General features: G+C 35.3%; 1 protein-coding gene across 1 annotated transcript in view; it reads left to right on the forward strand.

Annotated features, from left to right (window-relative positions):
* The first annotated feature begins 6,148 nt into the window (after window positions 1–6,148).
* LOC137394329 (uncharacterized) overlaps window positions 6,149–20,430 on the forward strand; it is a 48,011-nt gene continuing 33,729 nt past the window's right edge. The window contains exons 1-3 of the mRNA XM_068081047.1: window positions 6,149–6,862; window positions 9,236–9,727; window positions 10,293–10,410. Coding sequence (XP_067937148.1) covers window positions 6,149–6,862; window positions 9,236–9,727; window positions 10,293–10,410 — 1,324 coding nt within the window. The remainder of the gene's footprint in view (window positions 6,863–9,235; window positions 9,728–10,292; window positions 10,411–20,430) is intronic.

Raw genomic sequence — 20,430 nt, forward strand, 5'->3', positions numbered from 1 at the left:
CATAATATCAATAGCAGAGGAAGTATTGACTACTTATCTATATATTTATCTATAATATGGCTATTCAACTAATTATAATTAATTTTAAATTGATACGGAGAATAAAAAAGTGTCAGCTAAAAATCCACACAAATTTTGAATGAAAATATTGTAATATAATATATGTAGGGTATAGTTTGCCTTATGTTTGGTTGAGTCAGTGAAACAGACAGAATTTTAAGTGGGAGTTCACTGAAGTCTGGGCGCTCAAATAAAACTAATGTTTTTACTTCACTTTAGGTGCGGTGTAAGTTTCATTAGCTTGTGAACCATTCCATTAGCTCTTTACGGATAATAGATCTATTGTGTCTTCATTAGTACCAACATAGTTTCTATTCTCTACATCTCAGATTGTGCTTGTGCATAGCTTATTGTTCTGATTTGTATGCCTCGGCTTAGGTCTTGCATTCTTGCTCATCTATTTGGCTTTCATAAGATGAAAGCCAAATATATGGGCCAAATTTTCAAATTAAACGCCAGGCTTTCATCTGAATGCCTGGTGTTTAATTTGCTGGTTCACAAGCCTAAAAGCCGTTGTCTCCTACTAACACTTGACGCAAACTTAAATTCTATACAAATAATTGTTTCAATAACATAATGTATATATTATCTACGTAAGGAGTGCAAGACAGTGCCTCTGACTATACTGTGAAGGTTTGTGCCTCACAGACTAATTTCAGGTCCGATAGACCTTTCTCTCTGATGAGAATGTTATGAAGTAGACTATTGCTTAAACGATGTAAGTACTAGACACCTGTGGGTAGATGACACCCACCTGATGTTTGTAATGTAATATAAAGTGTCAATAGATGAAGTAGCTAACATTACAGTAGAAATTACTCAAGGAGATGGAGACTTCATGCTAAACCAGTGAGTGCATAGAGATTGTGTTTAAGACCGCTTGTATGTAGGATGAAGTAAGAGAGAGGTGCATAGAGGTAGGTTAGATTGTTTTTAAGACAACATCTACTATCTAACAAATACCACCTGTGCACCCTCATTTGTTTCTTCATCTGTATAGCGCTTATGCTCTATAGTCAGATAGTATTTGATTGAGTTGGTAACAGTGCTTGTAATACTATTAAATAGGCAGGCAGGCAGCCAGATGGACTGCTGCAGAATTTATTTTCTTACACTAAACTCCCATTCATTCTTAGCAGTAAGCATCCATCCATGTTGCTTACAATACTTATTTCAATCTAATTATTACACTAATAAGCCAATAAATCATTTAACAGTAAAATAAGCATTGTTACCAACTCAATCAAATACCATCTGAATATAGAGCATAAGCAGTACAGATGAAGAAACAAATGAGGGTGCACAGGTGGTATTTGTTAGATAGTAGATGTTGTCTTAAAAGCAATCTAACCTACCTCTATGCACCTCTCTCTTACTTCATCCTACATACAAGCGGTCTTAAACACAATCTTTATGCACTTACTGGTTTAGCATGAAGTCTCCGTCTCCCTGAATAATTTCTACTGTAATATTCGCTACTTCATCTGTTGACACTTTATATTACATTACAAGCATAATGGAGATGTCATCTATCCACAGGTGTCTAGTACTTACATCGTTTAAGCAATAGCCTACTTCATAACATTCTCATCAGGTCTCTCTCAGAAAGGTCTATCGGACCTGAAATTAGACTGTGAGGCACAAACCTTCGCAGTATAGTCAGAGGCACTGTCTTGCACTCCTTACATAGATAATATATAAATTATGTTATTGAAGCAATTATTTGTAGAGAATTTAAGTTTGCGTCAAGTGTTAGTAGGAGACAACGGCTTTCAGACTTGTAGATGCCTATTGTATTACCAAAAGACAAATTCTAATGAACCACACTTCTCCATTAACCTCGATTTCTGCTCAGAGATTGCCAACTTTAAATGAGTATCTTCTTGTCATTTAGATTGTGTTTTATAATGCCGTTGAATTTCAATCGCTGCCTGCCAATACCATGAAGCCATTCTCTGAGTTGTGAATAAAGGCTCTAATAGGGTAGTCTGGCGTCCTCCATTATGTGAACATGGCCAGTCAATCTTAGATTCTTTTAGATGAGAACTTTATACATGTTAGATAGGTTGGTATGAGCTAAAATATCCTCATTCTGGATGAAATCCCAAAACTTCACATTTAGAATCAGATGCAGATGTCTCATCATAAAGACGTTAAATTTGTGATCAGTTAGCTTGTATAATGGCCAGCTCTCCACTTCGTGTAACAGAGAAGATAGAATGATGGCCTGATATACAGAGCATTAAATTTTGAATATCAGATCCTATTCATATCACACATTTGCCCTAACTTGTCCAAAAGGGTTTGAAAAACATCCTAGTGTTTATCTCATCAGCCATTTTGCTGCTACTCATGACTGTCGGCCTGAGCCATTACTCTTCGCGCCTGAGGGTTGGTGTGGCCCCCTTCCCCTTCGCTCCCAGGCGGCGGCGAAGGAGGCAAACACTAAGCTACAAGGTAAGTTTGTAGGCCCTTACCAAGTCATAACCGCCTGGCCCAACTACAGCTATGTAGTGAAAAAGCAAGGCCAAATCTCGACTTAGCACAAGTCCAGGTTGAAACCCTATCATGCTTGCCCAGGAAGCGCTGGCCGTGCTCTAGCAACGCTTTAGCCTCGAAGAGTGCCAAATATGAAGGGGGCCAAGAGGGCTCGGCCCTCATGCAGGAACTGCTCACAAGTGGGTAAATAATTGATAGATTTCCCTTCCCAAACGAGTTCAGCTGATAAGCTCGACGAGATGGAAAAGGCAACTCCACAGGCCAATACCGAAAATGAAAACTTGCACGGAAACTTGCACAAAAACTTGTGCAAGGGTTCGAACCTCGAACCACCGGCTGCAGATTGCCAAAACGAAGGTAGAGAGGAAATGGTCCCTTCCCTTCTAAAAAGCCTGGCTGAATTATTTACGGACCTAGACTCCGGACACCTAACAATGTCTCCTCGAGCAGTGAAATATCCCATCACTGCAGCAGAAGAACCAAGAAGAACGGTGATTGGGTCTATCAGACAACCAGAGGATAAGAAGACCTAGCCGCAGAACAGACAGTTTCAAAAGGCAGCCCACAGTTACTACCAGAACCAGAATATGCCAGCTGCTTACGACAAACATTTGCTTAATCAAAAAATTAGCCACCTTGAACACCATGTTAAGCAGCTTGGGATGTTGGCCCGGCTGGTTGCTTCACCCATGTTGTTTAATTAGATAATGCCTCTAATGGAGGGGAGTGTGTAGTGGATGCCGGGCCATGACTTTATAATTCGTGTAGATATTTATATATATATATATATATATATCGTGCATGCTGTGTTGATTTTTTTATTATATTGTTATTAATTTGTTCGTATGCTATATCACTATTATGTCTCCGTTTATCACTGTATTATAACCATGCCAACGCATTAGCGATTGTGTTTATTCACCTTGTTTGCCGGTGTTCTTACCGTCTGCCATAAGCTGGAACGGCTGATATTATTACATATAAAGGAGCATGCTCACTTAGTTGAGCAGAGCAAATAGCCTTACGCTCCTCGGCTAGTGAAACTTCCATCGCTAATAAAAAGCTGAACGGAATTACACGCGCTCTCTTCTCTCTATGTATTAGTCTAGATAGTGCCAAGTGAAGGCCGGCAAATTTTTTTACACATAATCCTGCAACATGTTACATTGAAACACAATCAGATACCTTTTCATATTGGAACCCAACTATATACATTGTTGTAATGAAACATAATTCTGCACCACGTTATATTGGAACACAATTCTTGCCATATTGAAACACAGCGCTGCTGCTGTTACTGTCAACTGCTCCAACTCTAAATGGACCTACTTACACAGACATAATCCCTAGCAATACAAATCAATGTTTTCATCACTAGACAACAAAAACTGTGTTTTTGTGTACATCTCTATTCTCTGATTATTGTAGAGAAAGAAGAAAAGACTGAGTACCTAATGGATGTGTTATTTTACATAGAATGGTTAGCTAGAACTTACAAAGAGAAGGCAGAGCAGTCTGGCAATTGGAGACACTATCTACAGGTAAGTTTACATTATTTCAGATCAACTAGAGTGAAATGTAAAATGTATACGAGACTAAGCATACTAAGATGGTGAGTCATACATTTGACGACTACAACATCATTTAACTGTTATTCGCGAGCAGAGGTTATTTATTTATACCGCTAACTTTAATAACATGAAGCTTGAAAAGTTGTGATTTTACAAAATATTCAATCTTACTCCTAAACGTGATATACTAGTTTAAAGGTAATTCAAACAATTACTTTTTAAATGGAGGTTATAACAAAATATAAAACTTCGTATGGATCGCAACTTAAAACATAGCCAACTTGTATTTTGTCCGATTAAGATGGAAAAATGAAGATTTTTCAACTTTTAGCGAAGCCAATCGTAGTACAAATATAACATGTAATAAATGGGGCTAGTGTGGAATTTTATTGTATATTGTGTCGTTGACTCTACAGATTACTAGCATCTAACAATTTACTAGGTGAATAAATATAACGTTATTTATTAGACTTGAAAATATCATTACTGTGTCAAATTCTTATAATATTGTAGAAAGTTTATTGATTCTCTTTGTTGTAGCTGTGGTTTAAAACAGGGAAATTATAAACACTCCGTTATAACTGCCCATTGCTAAAAATATACGTTCTCTAAAACACCCTGGAAGTTCATTAAATTGTTCAACTGAATCTATAGATGAATGCTATGACATGTGATATTATCAAGTCTTTAATTGTCCGTTTTGAAATTTACCATAACTTTTTTTATTATGTTTTCTCGCATGACAGTAAAATGTCATAGCAGCAATTGTGAGGTGATGGCACAGTATTGATAGTGGTTGAAACAATTTTTCTGAAAACATAAGTACGATTGAAATGTACTTGAAATTTCATGTTGCAGCGTTGACATGGATTAAAGTACCATTGTTGAAAACATAAGTCAGATTGAGTCCTACCTAAGGCTATGAAATACAGAATTCTTATTATTTTGCTATTAATTATTTACAATCTCTTTAGGCTCACGGGCTAGCTAACTTCTGCCTTGCTCAAGACTTAACTCCAGAAAGACGTAGACTTGTATATGAAATAGAAAAAAACTGGTACAAAGGAAACCATCCTCTCAGCTATGATCAGCATCAACAGTTAATCAATGAACACAAACTACTTCTGACCAACTACAGAGAAGAAACTAGAGAGAACTTTGCTAATTTAGACACCTTAGTTGAGGCTTTAGACAATGATGAGTTATTCAGTGAAAAAAGTTTAACAAATGCTGAAGAATTCTGTCAAAAACTATTTCAAGCAAGTAAAACTTGTACTGATGGACTTATCAAAGTGTCGAGACAAATTCTCCAAGATAGTGTTACTATGCTAAAACAAGGAGGGAAATACCCACCATGCCAATTTGCCCTGATAGGGCTAGGATCAATTGCCAAAGGAGAAGCAACTCCCTACTCTGATTTAGAATATGCTCTCATCGTGGAAAAAGAGTCAGACTACTTTGAAAAATTAGCTGTTGACACTTACTTCAGGATAGGGAATCTGGGAGAGAGTCCACTCAAAGGATTTGATATTGAGGAACTCCCAGACAATGAGCATCTTGATAATCGTATGAAGCAATTCACAACTGGCTACAGAATAGACGGAATAACTAAAACTTCTGGAAATATTCCGACGGGTAATGGCAGAGAAGGAGGTCACAATATGATCCTTACAGTTGACAGCTTGATGGATCTCTATCGACAAGAAGCTGAGGCTAAATTTGATGGATTTCCAGGAGACAAATCAGACATGTTCTCTTCTACAGTAGTCATTCTCTCTAATGGAAAGACATTTGATAGTAGCCAACTCTATGATCAGTTTATTGCAGCAAGAGAACATTATGAAAATTCTGTGCTGAATGGAAAGAAAGTTGTTCAGCAAAAACGTCTCAATTCATTTTGAACGGATATTGAAAAGTTTTCATTTGCGCCCGACTTCATTAGGTTTCAACCTCCAAATAATCTAAATGTCAGAGTAAATGAGAATATTTTCCGTTACCCAACTCTACTAGCAAATAACATGAAGATGTGTTTAGGATTACACTCTAAACAGTCATGGGAGATATGGACAGAAATGCATCAGATGAAAATATTGTCAACAGAGAATCAAAAGTACCTAAATATTCTTCTAGCAACTGCCATTTACTTACGAACCTCTGCTTATCTCAAGTCAAACTCTCAGACAAATGATGTGCAAATAGACAAGTACCATGAAGGAAGGCAAGATAGAGTTTACACTGTTCTCGCACACTTGTTTGTACTAATGGGCTACTTACTTGTACAAATCAAACAATTTGTTTGCTCTGCAATGCCTCAAGTAACGACTCTCACTGACCTATCTTTGCTACCAAAAAGAATAACAGTTTCTCTTGAAAATCATTGGTTGCTAGCTAAAGTACTTTATTTTACTGGACAGTACGAATCGGCTAAAAAGGCAGTCAGTAAATCTATAGATCAGCCACTTGACAGTGACAGCGACGACATGCTGTGGGAGATCATCAGTCAAACCACACCACAAACAAGCGACTTCCTTGACTGCAAAGATATTCCACAAAAACGAGCTGAACTTTGTGCCTACCTCTCATACTACACAAAAAAGTATAACTCAGCAGTTCGTTTCTTCAATTATTTCATCTTCACACAGAAAGGGCCGCATGGTCTTTGGAAGCTGTTGGCAGCACATTGCAGTAACGAGATAGGAGATTACATTAAAGCTCAAGAGCTACTAAGAGATGTGAGTGTTTATTTGTTGGTATAAATTTCACATCACTTTAAACATTTAGTGTTTGGAGATTTTAAGTTTCAAGATGAATCTTTGAAATGCTTTCTCTCTTGATAAAATGATTTTTCATTTATAACATTTGGCAACTCAGGCTCTGTTTGTTTTTTCGGTTTTATATTTCTTTTTTGAAATTCAATTTTTTTAATGTTTTATTTTATTTATTTTTTTTCTCATGAGAGATATTTGCCTCAGAAAGATTGATTGATTGAAAGATTGGAAAAAAGTAGTTGTGATAGCACAAAGCAGTCAGAACTGTTAAAAAATTTATTTACGTGTAACAACACGCGTCCATGAGTAATTGATAAATTACTAAAGAAATGAGTCGAGTAAAATAAAAAAGATAAAGTAATAGTACAGACCGTTAAAGATTTAATGGTTATGTATCTGTTGTGTAGCTAACACTCTTCAACACAGACTATCGAAAACTTATGTTAGTCTTTGGATGACCTTAAACAACACAGAGAGAAACCTATGTTGACTTTTGCTCCAATTTTTGTACCCTTGAAGAGTGATAAACACTGTGGAAAAAATCATATGCTCCTCTTAGAGCAGTTTTTGTTTGTTTGTCATTATCTGGCTACCTCTCCTTGCTGCCTTCCTCGTTTGTCCATGTACGGGGTGAACGATTAAAAACATATAATCGCAGTTACGTGTTTTTTATTTCAGCTCTTCAGCCACAGCGCATAACGTTAGTGACAAGCAGCACTGTTTAGTTTGTACAGAATGAAACGCCGGACACCACTTGATGTGTCATTAAAAAAATTACAGTAAATTCAAAACTGGAAATATGAAAAATACCAATTGGTTTACTCCCCTACTTGTAATATCAAGATGGATGTCCATTGCGAAGAAATCCAGTCTCGACTTTGTGCATAAGATGTTGCAAATATCTTATCCCAATGGACCCTTGATTAATCATTTAGTAGTAAAGGTAGCCATGAATCTGATTATTCAGATAGCGACTGTGATGTTGTAGCTAATGTTTCTATGGAAAGCTGAGCAAAGAGCGATATTTCATGGAAAATTTGATTTTTAAAAATTCCAATTTTTAAACTATGCAAATATTATTGTCACATCTAGCAGAGCTGGGTAGTCGAGTTAACACGCTTGCTTGAGCAAGTCTCCCTTCACTAATGAATTGAAAAGAATCGATTCTCTTGTATCTTTTACTTAATTTAGAATTTTAATGACTCGGAGCATCCTACTAGTAATAATTGAATTGAATCGAGTCTTCACTGTCACCATAAAGGAATTTACTTGAACTCAATTATCGATAAGCAAAATGACTCAAATGAAAATGGAACAATCCTTCTCTTTATATTTATTGAGTTGATGAAAATCTATCACCAACAGGATGTCTTAGGTGACACAAATGGTTACTCGATGTGTGCCAAAGCGAAGACATTATTGCAGCCTCATGCTGCCACCTGCACACGCTTTTGTAAGACTTCTATATCACTATGTATATTTTATTGATCAATAATATGTACTATACACTAACTTTATGGTTTGTCTGTGCGCTGACAATCAGCTTATTAATATGTTTTATAGCCGCTTGCAAGTGTCATTAATTCTATGTGTACGATGAAAAAGCTAACATGACGACTTGCCTTTGTACCTATACAAAACAGCGATCGCATATCGTAGTGCTATCAGATCTGCCCAAAACTTGGTGGCAATAAATTTAAGAAATTAGGTTATCATTGTGCCAAAAATTAACCGGTTGCATATACTTTCCTTCACTCACAAAACAGCATAAAATCGTGGAAAAATCTTTTAATTTCCCGCGAAAGATAAATGACAGAATTGTTGTAAATAGCGACCTAAACGTATTTCTGCGAGTGAGTCAGTGAACAGCAGGCGAGCCAATCAATCACTTGGAATAACTATTTGCACAGTTATTCTTGAACACCAGAAAATGGTTGATCAGCGCATGTGTTAGAGTGTCAGTCTAATAATCTGAATGATGTGGGTTCAAGACCAGCTTATAACAATCTTTTATCTCAGCCTGTGACCATTACTTTGACAGAGAAACGGAAGCACAAAATCACGACTTTAAAAAAAAAAAGTTGCTGAAGAGTGTGGCACACAGCAAGCTTTTTTGCTATCATCGTAATATATAGATAATAATATAGTATATGTTAAGTGCCTAAGTTGAGTTACTTATTGTGGGTATTGTTCTTGGCACTCCAATCATGGGAGTTATAAATTTATATATTGGTGACAAGCTATGTTATACTGCATTTCCCTAAAACTAAGAACAGGTTAAAGTATACAATTGTTAAATAACGAGTTTCCTATAAAGATATCTGATATCTTTCTCAGGCTGAGAAAGACGTAGAGTCATCAGATAGCGGAAACTTGTTCAAGGAGACTGATGACAACAACAGAGATACATCAGAGGCATACAGTAGCATTGGTTCAGTATACTTTAGTTTGAGTCAATACGACAAGGCATTTGAATACCATACAAAAGCATTGAAGATGAACGAAACCCTGTACGGTGAAACTGTTCATTATGACCTCGCTGTAGACTACAACAAAATAGGTTTAGTATACCACTCACAAGGTGACTATGGAAAGGCACTAGAATATAACACCAAGTCATTAGATATGCGTAAAGCTATATATGGTGCTGAGGCTAATCATTCTGATATTGCTACTAGCAACAGCAACATAGGTTTAGTATACAACTCACTAGGTGACTATGTACAAGCACTAGAACATTGCACCAAATCATTGGATATGCATAAGGGTATAAATGGTGCTGAGGCTAACCACGCTGATATTGCTACTAGCTACAACAACATTGGTTCAGTATACAACTCACTAGGTGACTATGGACAAGCCCTAGAATATTACACCAAGTCATTGGATATGTGTAAAGCTATATATGGTGCTGAGACTAACCATACTGATATTGCTATTAGCTACAACAACATTGGTTCAGTATACAACTCACTAGGTGACTATGGACAAGCCCTAGAATATTACACCAAGTCATTGGATATGTGTAAAGCTATATATGGTGCTGAGGCTAACCATACTGATATTACTACTAGCTACAACAACATTGGTTCAGTATACAACTCACTAGGTGACTATGGACAAGCACTAGAATATCACACCAAGTCATTGGATTTGTGTAAAGCTATATATGGTGCTGAGGCTAACCATACTGTTATTGCTACTAGCTACAATAACATTGGTTCAGTATACAACTCACTAGGTGACTATGGACAAGCACTAGAATATTACACCAATTCATTTGATATGTGTAAACCTACAATGTATATATGGTGCTGAGGCTAATCATACTGATATTGCTACTAGCTACGGCAGCATAGGTTCAGTATACTACTCACTAGGTGACTATGGACAGGCACTAGAATATTACACCAAGTCATTGGATATGCGTAAAGCTATATATGGTGCTGAGGCTAACCATACGGATATTGCTAGGGGCTACAACAACATTGGTTCAGTATCCGACTCACTAGGTGACTATGGACAAGCACTAGAATATCACACCAAGTCATTGAATATGCGTAAAGCTATATATGGTGCTGAGGCTAACCATACTGATATTACTACTAGCTACAACAACATTGCTTCAGTATACAACTCACTTGACTGTTACACCAAATCTTTGGATATACTTCACATAATACACTGATAAAAACCAAATCACCCTGACATACAGCATTTACAAACTATAATCTTTACCTGCATAAATGAAGTTTGTTTCTTCTTAGTAGCTATTTTATGAGTAATCTTTTGTGTCAAAATTGGCAACTTTAATACCACTACCAGTGCTTTCATCTTTCCTTTTTGATTCTACTGTATGTTTTGGGTATAATGTTTATCGTTGAACATTCAGTTTAGCCTTCTGCATTAATTGTGACAGAAACTTACCTTATTATGTCCTCCGTATTTTCCTATGCATAGTTCATGTTTAATCGTACAAGTCTTTAGAGCGTTTTCTTTTGTTTAAATTTATTGCATTCCTTTTTTATTATAATATACATGTATAATAACACTATACATACTGTATATTTATGGTAATATATAGTAATATCGACCGCTCTTGGTGAGTTGTATTGATTGTTCATAGTTGTAAATTAAGGTGAAGTTCTAAACTGGTCAAAAAGATTATAGGTAGTAATAGGTAGGTTTAATGTTACTAAAGAGTGGGGATGCAACTCCAACTTCCACTATAATAACTGAGTTTTTATTATTATAAAGCTTGAGTTTGTGTAGATTTAATATAGACCAGTGGCTACATGAGTTCAATCAGTTGAATCTGCCTTTTTTCTTTGATTATAATCAAGCATCATGTCTAACCAATTGGTATAAAGTCATAGGCTAGTGTCTTTGGTATTTTGAATTTCTTTATTCCACTGAACACTATGATTGCTACAGATAAACTGCCCTCGTTGTATCCAGCAAGCATTATCAACTAGTATGATTCAAGACGCAGAAACAGCAAGCAGCAAGTAAAAACTATAGAGTATGAAGTGCAACTAAGCCACATCATGACACAAATCTGTAACCGATATCATGAGATGCATTCTGCTTTTACAGTTCTTGCTTTGAGTGCTAAACTTTACAATTATCTCAATTGACCAACTACATTATTAATGTCTTTCTCTTCCACATATATTCTCACTATCAATAAAACTCCATCGTAGATACAAGAGTGGTGATTTCACTGTACAATAACTTTTAACAATAATAAGGCATTGAAGCGCATGAAAGTATTTTTGGCATAATGTTTTCAGAAGTTGCTTTCTCACATCAATCAAATGCCTAGCCTTTCACATTAATTTTAACATTGATAGTTTAGTACCATACTATAGACCTCTTTTTAAAGATTTGCTATTATTGAGTCTTTTCCTAGTTGTCTGCTACTATCAACTCTTATAGCTCAGCATCTAATCTTATGAATTAGAGACTCTAACACTCAGTTCATGACTATCTCCAAGTAGAAACAGACATCAAACTGTGAAGGGAATTACTGTTTCTCATTGCTGATATAACATATGCAAAGGTAAAAAACTTAAGCCATTTTAGTCTGACCTGCTGCTAAAGGTTTTAATACCTACATAGCTTATGGTCTTGTACAGCTTTTACATCGCTGTCACTAAACCAAGGCTGTAATGATGAAAAACCCATGAAATGATAATGTTGTTTTCACCATGCTACAGGGTGAGAAGTTGAACATTTCCCTTTACGAAAATTTAATAAGATTATTATAGACCAGTAATCAACCTATTGCAAGGTAAGTGTTTATGTTGTAATAGCTTTCACAGGAGTTAACTTATCTAGCAAATGCAAGTGTAAGCAACTTCAAGTTACCCTAATTAATTTGCACCATGGTTCCTGAAATACCTAATCTTGGCTGAGCTTGTGTCTCTTAACCAACTCCACAAGACCATCATTACACCAATGCAGCAGTTACTTGGTATCCTAAACTAAGACTACAATTGATGAATAATAAATGATATCATAGTGTTGTTTTTAACATGCAACGGCATGAGACGTTAAAAACTTCACTTCAAAAATATTTAATAAGATTGGGATGAGCATTTAATCAACCTGCTACAATGTAAAATGATGGCTCTTGGACAACCAAAACTTCCAAGGTGTAGGTTTTAGTTACAAGAAACCTCCTCTGTAACGAAAGTTTCTTTCATAATTTGGTTCAGTAATGGAAACAAAAGTTCACTATAGAAGTTGATTAGACAATATTTTATTAGATGTAAGAAGAACTAAATGCAGATGAATCTTCACAAATTTTTAAATCAATCATTGATCATTAAATTGAATCACTTGTCAATATGAGAGGATATATTTAGAGTAATGCTGACTTTCAGAGTATCTTCAGCTGTTTTATTTGAGACAGTGCTCATTAGAAACTTTGGTTATCATTGTATCAACCCTTTATTATTTACTACTAGACAGTTTGTCATTGTACAGCCATCTTTTACGTCTCTTTATTTGCAATCTCCTCTATAGTATAATTCATCTGAGCTACTAAACATCACAGACTGTATCTTTAGCAGAAAACCTCAAAGCTCTCATTGCAGGGCTAATCATTGCTCTCTGGGCTTTTCAGTCAATGACTTAAGATGCGACCAATAAAATCACTTGACAATAGGAGATAAATAGTTAAAACAAAGTTGATTTGCCAAGATCAGTTCAGACACCTGTGGTCACTTCTCGCTAAGATCATTTGATTTGGTTGAGATGAGTGCACTTACCTATTACCTAATATTACCTATTCAGAGATGAACAACATACCCTATACAGTGCACCCTCATGATTAATTTCATATGGCAAGGGTCCACTTGTACTTATGTTTTTTACTTTGTATGTTCTACTATGCGCTTCTCCTGTTGTCTTCGCTGCTCATACTTTTCACTCTCTCCTACCCACTCTTCCTGCCGCTTCTTCTTCCACCCCTACCTCTTCCTTTCTCCCCAAAATGATAGTGCTGACTAAAATGGATAACAGTGCTTATCTTGTGAAGTAGCCCTCTCCTTCACTACTCATTTTTTATTACTCCATCATTTTGTTGTACTTTATGAATTATCTATTGGTATCGATACTATAACTCCCTAATTGTCTGTTTCTGCATTTAAATGAAAGGGTTTGTATATTATGTGTAATTTAAGGCTTCCTACCAACCAAATGAAACCAACAATTAAATTAGCTCTTAACATAGATGACTAGATACTAGAGATGTAATTTTTTACTCTGAGTCTAGTTTTTAAAGTGAAATTAGGTTATTCGTAATTAATGATAACATTATGAAAGGATACATCATTAGTTGCATAGGTCAATTCTGCCCTTGCGAGACGATGAAAATGTGACATATGCAAAAAATTGTTTGATTAGGTTGCGATATACAAGCAAAGGCAATTATAGACAAAAACAATATTAAAGTTAAAAGAAATAGTTGCAAGTCACAATGGGTAATAGGAAGGTCAACACAAACTAAAATCAATGTTTGGCCTAGGTGCCCAGATATGGTCATGCCAAAAGTGTTCAAACTATGTATCCATAAATTACAATACACAGATAGAGATTTTATAATAAAATTCAGTTTAATCAACAGACACAGAAATAACACAGTATAACACCATGAAATGCTTACTAGCAAATATCAATACCGTGTCAGGTGTAAGAGTGTGTGTACATGGGGAGATAACTCGGAAAATCCCTTTAATATTCTTATTTTCTCTTATGTGAAAGAAGACTATTAGTAGGTTTGATCTTCTGTATGTATCCTGTTGTGTGTGTATGTGTGTGTGTTCGTGTGTGCGTGTGTGTGTGCGTGTGTATGTGTGCGTGAACTTGTAAATGCATGCAATTGGGGACTCACACCAGAATTTAACAGATAAATTGTGGACGTTCAGAAATTGGGGACGTCCCCAATCTTTTAAACCCTTTTTTTATAGAAAACTAAAAAATAAATAGTTTAATCCAACTCCCGACAAAATCTGAGCATTGTCCCCAATTGCCTGCATTTGTATGAGAACATCTGTGAGTGTGTGAAAAAATATGTAAGTCCCTAAAAAGTTTGCTAAATTCTCACACACATTTGACCTGTTTCCTTTTGTTAGTAGGCAACTATTTTCGGAGTTTTCTTCTCATAGAAACCTTTTACCTAACAGTTGGGGACATATATTTTATTGGGGAGCTAATTTCTATCTTGTAAAAACTCACAATATTTGTGAGTTTCTACAAAAATGAAATTACAAGAGATGAAAACTCACAACATTTGTGAGTGAAAACTCACAATATTAGTGTTTTTATCTATACTGTAGCTTCGGAAGCAAATTGAGAGCTTACACTATTTTTGAACTTGTTTTTAGCTAATGGCTATACCTGCTCTTCTGCATTACAAATTTATTTTATAGTTTAGTATTTGCAAAGTTTTTTTTACAATATGTCTTTGGTCAGCAGTTATACAAGCTCAGCAGACATTCAAAAGTGTGTCTCATTTGCTTCCTTCAATTGCTTCCTTTACTAATCCTTGAGAGCCCTCGTACCTTTTCAAATATTCTCACATATGCATCCTTCTTTATATAATGGCTTTTATTTTTAGTATGGTTGTAGTTTATTCGTGATTAGAAAAAATGCGCTTTATTATTCAAAATATTTGTTTGAATTCATTATGTAAATTTGTTACATAAGTTACAGCTGCATAAATTTTCAGGTTAATTTTACATAGTCTTAAGCATAAGATCTCTGTACATGTACTTTATTGACTTCAAATCTTGATCCATTGAATGTCTTTGCAAGAACTTTATTATATCATCCTTCCTTGATATTTTTTGACCGGATAAAATATAAAAATAAAACATGTAGCTTCCAATGCTTTTTCTAACTCGTCTACATTTTCCTATATCTATGAACAATAATGGTTGAAATTCTGATTTGAAACATATTTTAAAAGTTAACTTGAATGTTTGATAATTTTGGTTCAAAACATTCAAAACAAACATTATTAAACCAATTTCAAGTGTCTCTGCAAATTTCTAATCTGAGATCGGTATATTGTTAGAATTCAATCAAATCTTCTGTTTTTTATTTCTCAGACCAGCTGTCCATCATTGAACTTTTTTACTATGTAGTATTCTTTCATAAGCTCCACTAAAAAACTTTAGTTACTACTAAAAGATCAGAGTCAATTACAAAGATTGACAAGGTAGTATATTTTTAGAGGATGAAATAGCTAGATGGAAAATTCTGCCATACATTTATCGCTCCTCATTAAAAATAGTTATAGTATTCTTCAGAAAATATATATATTTCATCAAGTTTATATTGAGTATGTTGACAATACCAATATTTTTATCTAAAGCTTGATCATAATTTATCTCCTATGTCTCTATGCTTGCTTTTCATGTATGGCTTGGAAACAACGGACTTCAAGTTTAATCAATTCAGTCTTCAGTTTACCAGTTTCAAGTTTAATCAATCGCGGTTATCAATGTGTAAAACTAAGCAGCAATGTCAACATATAATGAATATATTTAATTCTTTTTGGCTTTTGGATTTTTTAAAAAGTGCTTGTCATCGCCTCACTCATTCTTTTTACTTTTGTATATAATAGTTAACTCATGCTTACACAATGTAAATATGCTGATGACTGGCATTGCTAGTGGTATAAAATGCGATATGGCAACAAAATTAATTCAGTAACATAATTAAATTTGATGATGGTTTATGCCAATCGCTTGGCATGAATGCAAAACAACCTTACATTCAGCTGTCTTCTCAGTTCTGCAAAGTAGAAGGACTTGAGAGTTAATAGAAAACTTTGTGAAAGTTTTTACCTTGGTGATAAAAACATTACTGGTTGGAAAATCAAAAATGTAGATAAGACATCAGTTTGCCATTCCTGCTGTTTACAACTTACAAACTGAACTCGCAAAGATCAGCATTGATCTTGGGAAGCAATTGGTTCTATTGATTTTATATCTGAATATAATCACCTAACGCCGAGTTATCTTTTGTACATCCTACATGTGTAGAATTAATAGTTCCTAAAAGTAAATTAAAAAAATGTCATAATATGTATGTTTATTACTCAACAGAAAATTCATAGACAACTATGGAACTTTTGAATTGAGTGTGAAGTAGAAATGAAGTCATGCATAACTTTTACTAGCATAATTATGAAAGTGGGCACATGAGATTGCACATGAAATATATGAAAGCGAATATGTGCAACAATTGCCAGTCATGCATAAAGCCTGCGCTGCTTTCCTGGAATGATCTAGACTGGCTTTTATATGTTTCTTTTTGCAATCCTTTTTGCTCCAGCTCTTTGCGTCAAGCAACCTTCCTTTATGATGTAACTCGTGTACATGACTCGGCTCCCATATCTAAATCCTAATGGGATCAGTTAAGCCAAATGGAGTGTAGCTGAGCTGGATCATTTTGTTTATAACAACTGAGATGGTCCTGCTGTGGTGCCCAGTGGATTCTGTTTGCAGAGCTGACTATTGCTTCGTTTTATAACGCATGCCACTACTTCTTGATTTTTCAGTCAGACCGCTCGGTGTTGGTGCCTGGCTGGCTGCCACTATAATAGATAATTAAAATGGTTGTATATCTCCTACAGAGAAATGTACTACTTTGTCGGAGTAGGTGGAATATCAGCAACTCTGCGATGTTTTCAATTTTGTGCAATTTGTTATGACATTTTCTGCTTCATCCTTTTTTGAAAATTTGTAGCCAAACCATCAGGATATGATAGAGTATGTAACGCCAAGATTGGCAACAAGGATTTTGAACTCGATGTGTTGGAGGAGGCATACACCACAGAGCATTGGATAGTTAGAATATACAAAGTGAAAGACTTGGTCAACCGAGGCGTATAGAGAACCCATCAAACCTTTTGTATAGTTTCTCAGTCTCATGCTAGTAAATTCTTTAGCTTACGCAATGGCTCAGCTACAGTGACACAGATGTCTCTCAGAGATGCATAGCATCTGGTTATATTCATGTCATGAATAACTCTTTATAACCTGCTAGTAGCTTTCTTGAATGCATGATCAACGTGTGATTTGTAGCATCAGTAATGATTTACAATGCTGTTTTAACTTAGTTGTTCAGTTTAATAAAGCCTATGCATTCCTCGGTTGCCTTCATTGTTTAAATTTTGTCTGTCTAGCTAGTCTCACCTTCACCATAAACAGACTGTATAACATAATAGTTTTCTATGTTAGCCCAGGTTCATATAGACTTACTCAGGGTTATTTCTGTGACAATAAATCCTACCTGGCAATAGGATACTACTGAGAACAGGTCAGTTCCATCCCACTAATCACAGTATATCCTTATAGTTTACAGTTCACTGTTAGTTTTGATGTATTTAAGTAGAGATGAGCGATCTCGAAGCTTCCATTTCATAAAACACTCATTTTTATCAGCGGGTTGACGTGAATAAAGAGCTACATACTCTAAGCTATTTATCATATATTATAAACTAAACATGGTGGAGTTGTGAATATTCAACATAATCTACTAATAGTTTAGAGAGAGCCTGTTCTACAATGTATGGAAGCATAAACATGTCAGAGCTTTCAGCATGCAACTAAGGACTAATTGTTGTCTACTCTAATACTTGTACTATGATTAAATACTGGAGTTATAGTTTACTAACTGATTCGAACTGCATACATTGTATCTATTAAACATCAATTTGTGATTATGACTATTATCATTAGTGACTCTATTGCACTATTATAAAAGTAATAGTTTTCATTCACTTGGTTGCCGATGACAGTATCTAAAGCTGAATACATCCTACACAGCTAGCCGGTTAGCTGGCCAACTGGCAGATAGGACAGCTGAGGGTGGAGATAGACTAGCAGATATTTGGCTGTCTGGAAATACGACTGGCCTGCTGCTGGACAATAGAGAAAAGATTGGCTGACCACCAAGCTGGCTCCTAGAAGACGGACTGAAAGGCTTGCAGAAGAAGGCCATCTAAGAGATGAAAGTTTAGCCTAAATCTTCTTCTATGATATAAAATATGCAAGACGATTGATAGCCAGGCAGAACACGGAAAAGCTTCATCATATGCAGTTCACTGTATGCACGCACATTAACTGTATTTTTATAGGTCTATTTATATGAATATATTTATACTTTTTCTACTCTATCAAATAGTTGGTTCACTGTAGAGCAGCAATAGGTTGGCGGCAAATCCTATACAATAGTATGGTTCAATATGAAAAAATGCTGCGTCTCTGATTTATCAGATACAAAAGTTCCCTTTTGTATCTGATAAATGGTTGGTTGTTGACAGGTCATGCTGTGTTGATACTGGCTGCATTTTTATTAGCTGAGGACTTTTTTGTAAATGATTGTGTACACAAAGCCTTTGTATCCGCTACAAAGAGGACATATCTATTTCATATTAAAGGGTACCTATGTAAAGGATTGATTGTGTACACGAGGTCATTGCATTAGCTGCCAGTGACACAGATAGGAGTTTTATCGTGCATTTACGTTGAATGAGAAGTTATATTAACAATCTTAAAAGAGATTCGTGAGTGACGTTTAATCTCATTTCCAAACCTGACTAAAGTTGATAGGCCATTTGGTGATCTAACCCAAACTTTCACCATTCTTCCATACCAGTGATCAAGTTAAAGAGAGGCTTGTAAGTACCAAAGGCTGTAACTGTTGTTGTTCTGTAGTATTTGATAAAGGTCAAGGTGAACTCTGGCAAGTATTGGCTTTATTGATTGGCACTTAGAGGCTATAGATTATCATAAAATCGGTCTTCCCCGTTTTAGTTGTGATTGAGCGTGTTCGTTCAGTTCTTAAAGAACTCTGGTTCGGCAATAATTATTTGTACTGTACCTACAAATTATCAGGAAACTGGTCATTTCCGCTCTTGTACTGAGTAAGAATGTTCTTATCAGTGAAACAGATGGCAGGCTTTAGCTGGTTATTTCACAGGTTCTATTCAGTGTACTGAAATTCATATATATATTTTTTGTTCTCATATTAAAATCTGTAACTGAACTTCTATTCTTTTCTAGCTTCTATTAGCTCACTCTGATACTGTACTTCATATATTGTTGTCTCAAAAATGAGGTGGCTTTCATGGAAGGGTCCTAAAACACTGAGACTACCAAATATGATAACCTACTTTGTCGGATCTAAAAGTATTTACTATAATCTCAGTGATACTCTTGAAACATAAACTCTGGTCAATACCATTCAATCTACACTATCAAATACAGTTTTCACTCTGGTAATGGTGACCCTGTTATACGGTTTTGTCCTATTAATTGTTCACTTCTCCATAAAAAAAACTTTTTTTGCCATGCAAAATCAATTAACACGTTTCTCGAAATTCTTTTTTGCCAAAATCCCTCTCTAACAACAAATGAAAGGGGTATGGTGCTTGATCTCCCTCAGTTTGGCATTATCTGTTTGAGTTATTAAAAAAATGAAATGGAAACAGATATGAGATAAAATTTTAGCGATGAAGAAGTTGAAGCTCAGTAAAATAATTTAAAATACATGTATTCACTAAAACTTTTCTTTAAGTATGTAATTAGTAAGCTAAATTAATTTAAGTTAAATTCAATGTTAATGTTGTACTACGGTAAAGACTGCTTGTATTACACCGTAACATTACATCTAATTGCAAGTTATAACTTTATCGTAATCATTATTTCAGCTACACTAATGTGTTTCTCTCAGTGTCTCAGAATAACAAATTGTTAATTAATTACAAATTGGTGAGTAGCTGAATCTTAAAAAAATTGTGATTTCAACATTTACCCCACCCTGATCAAGAGTTTATAAATACAAATAAATATTATGATAAAGGTCGTATGACCCCCTCCAACTTCTCCTCAGTATAAAAGTAGAGTTTTATCATCTCAGTGCAATGTCTTTAGTCTGTGCTTTCTAAATTTGTGCTTATTAGTAATCCATATTTGGATATTACTGATTTTGAGAGCCATCGACATGAAACA

Source organism: Watersipora subatra, chromosome 4, assembly GCF_963576615.1.
Source record: "Watersipora subatra chromosome 4, tzWatSuba1.1, whole genome shotgun sequence".
In the NCBI taxonomy this organism is placed as follows: Eukaryota; Metazoa; Bryozoa; class Gymnolaemata; order Cheilostomatida; family Watersiporidae; genus Watersipora; species Watersipora subatra.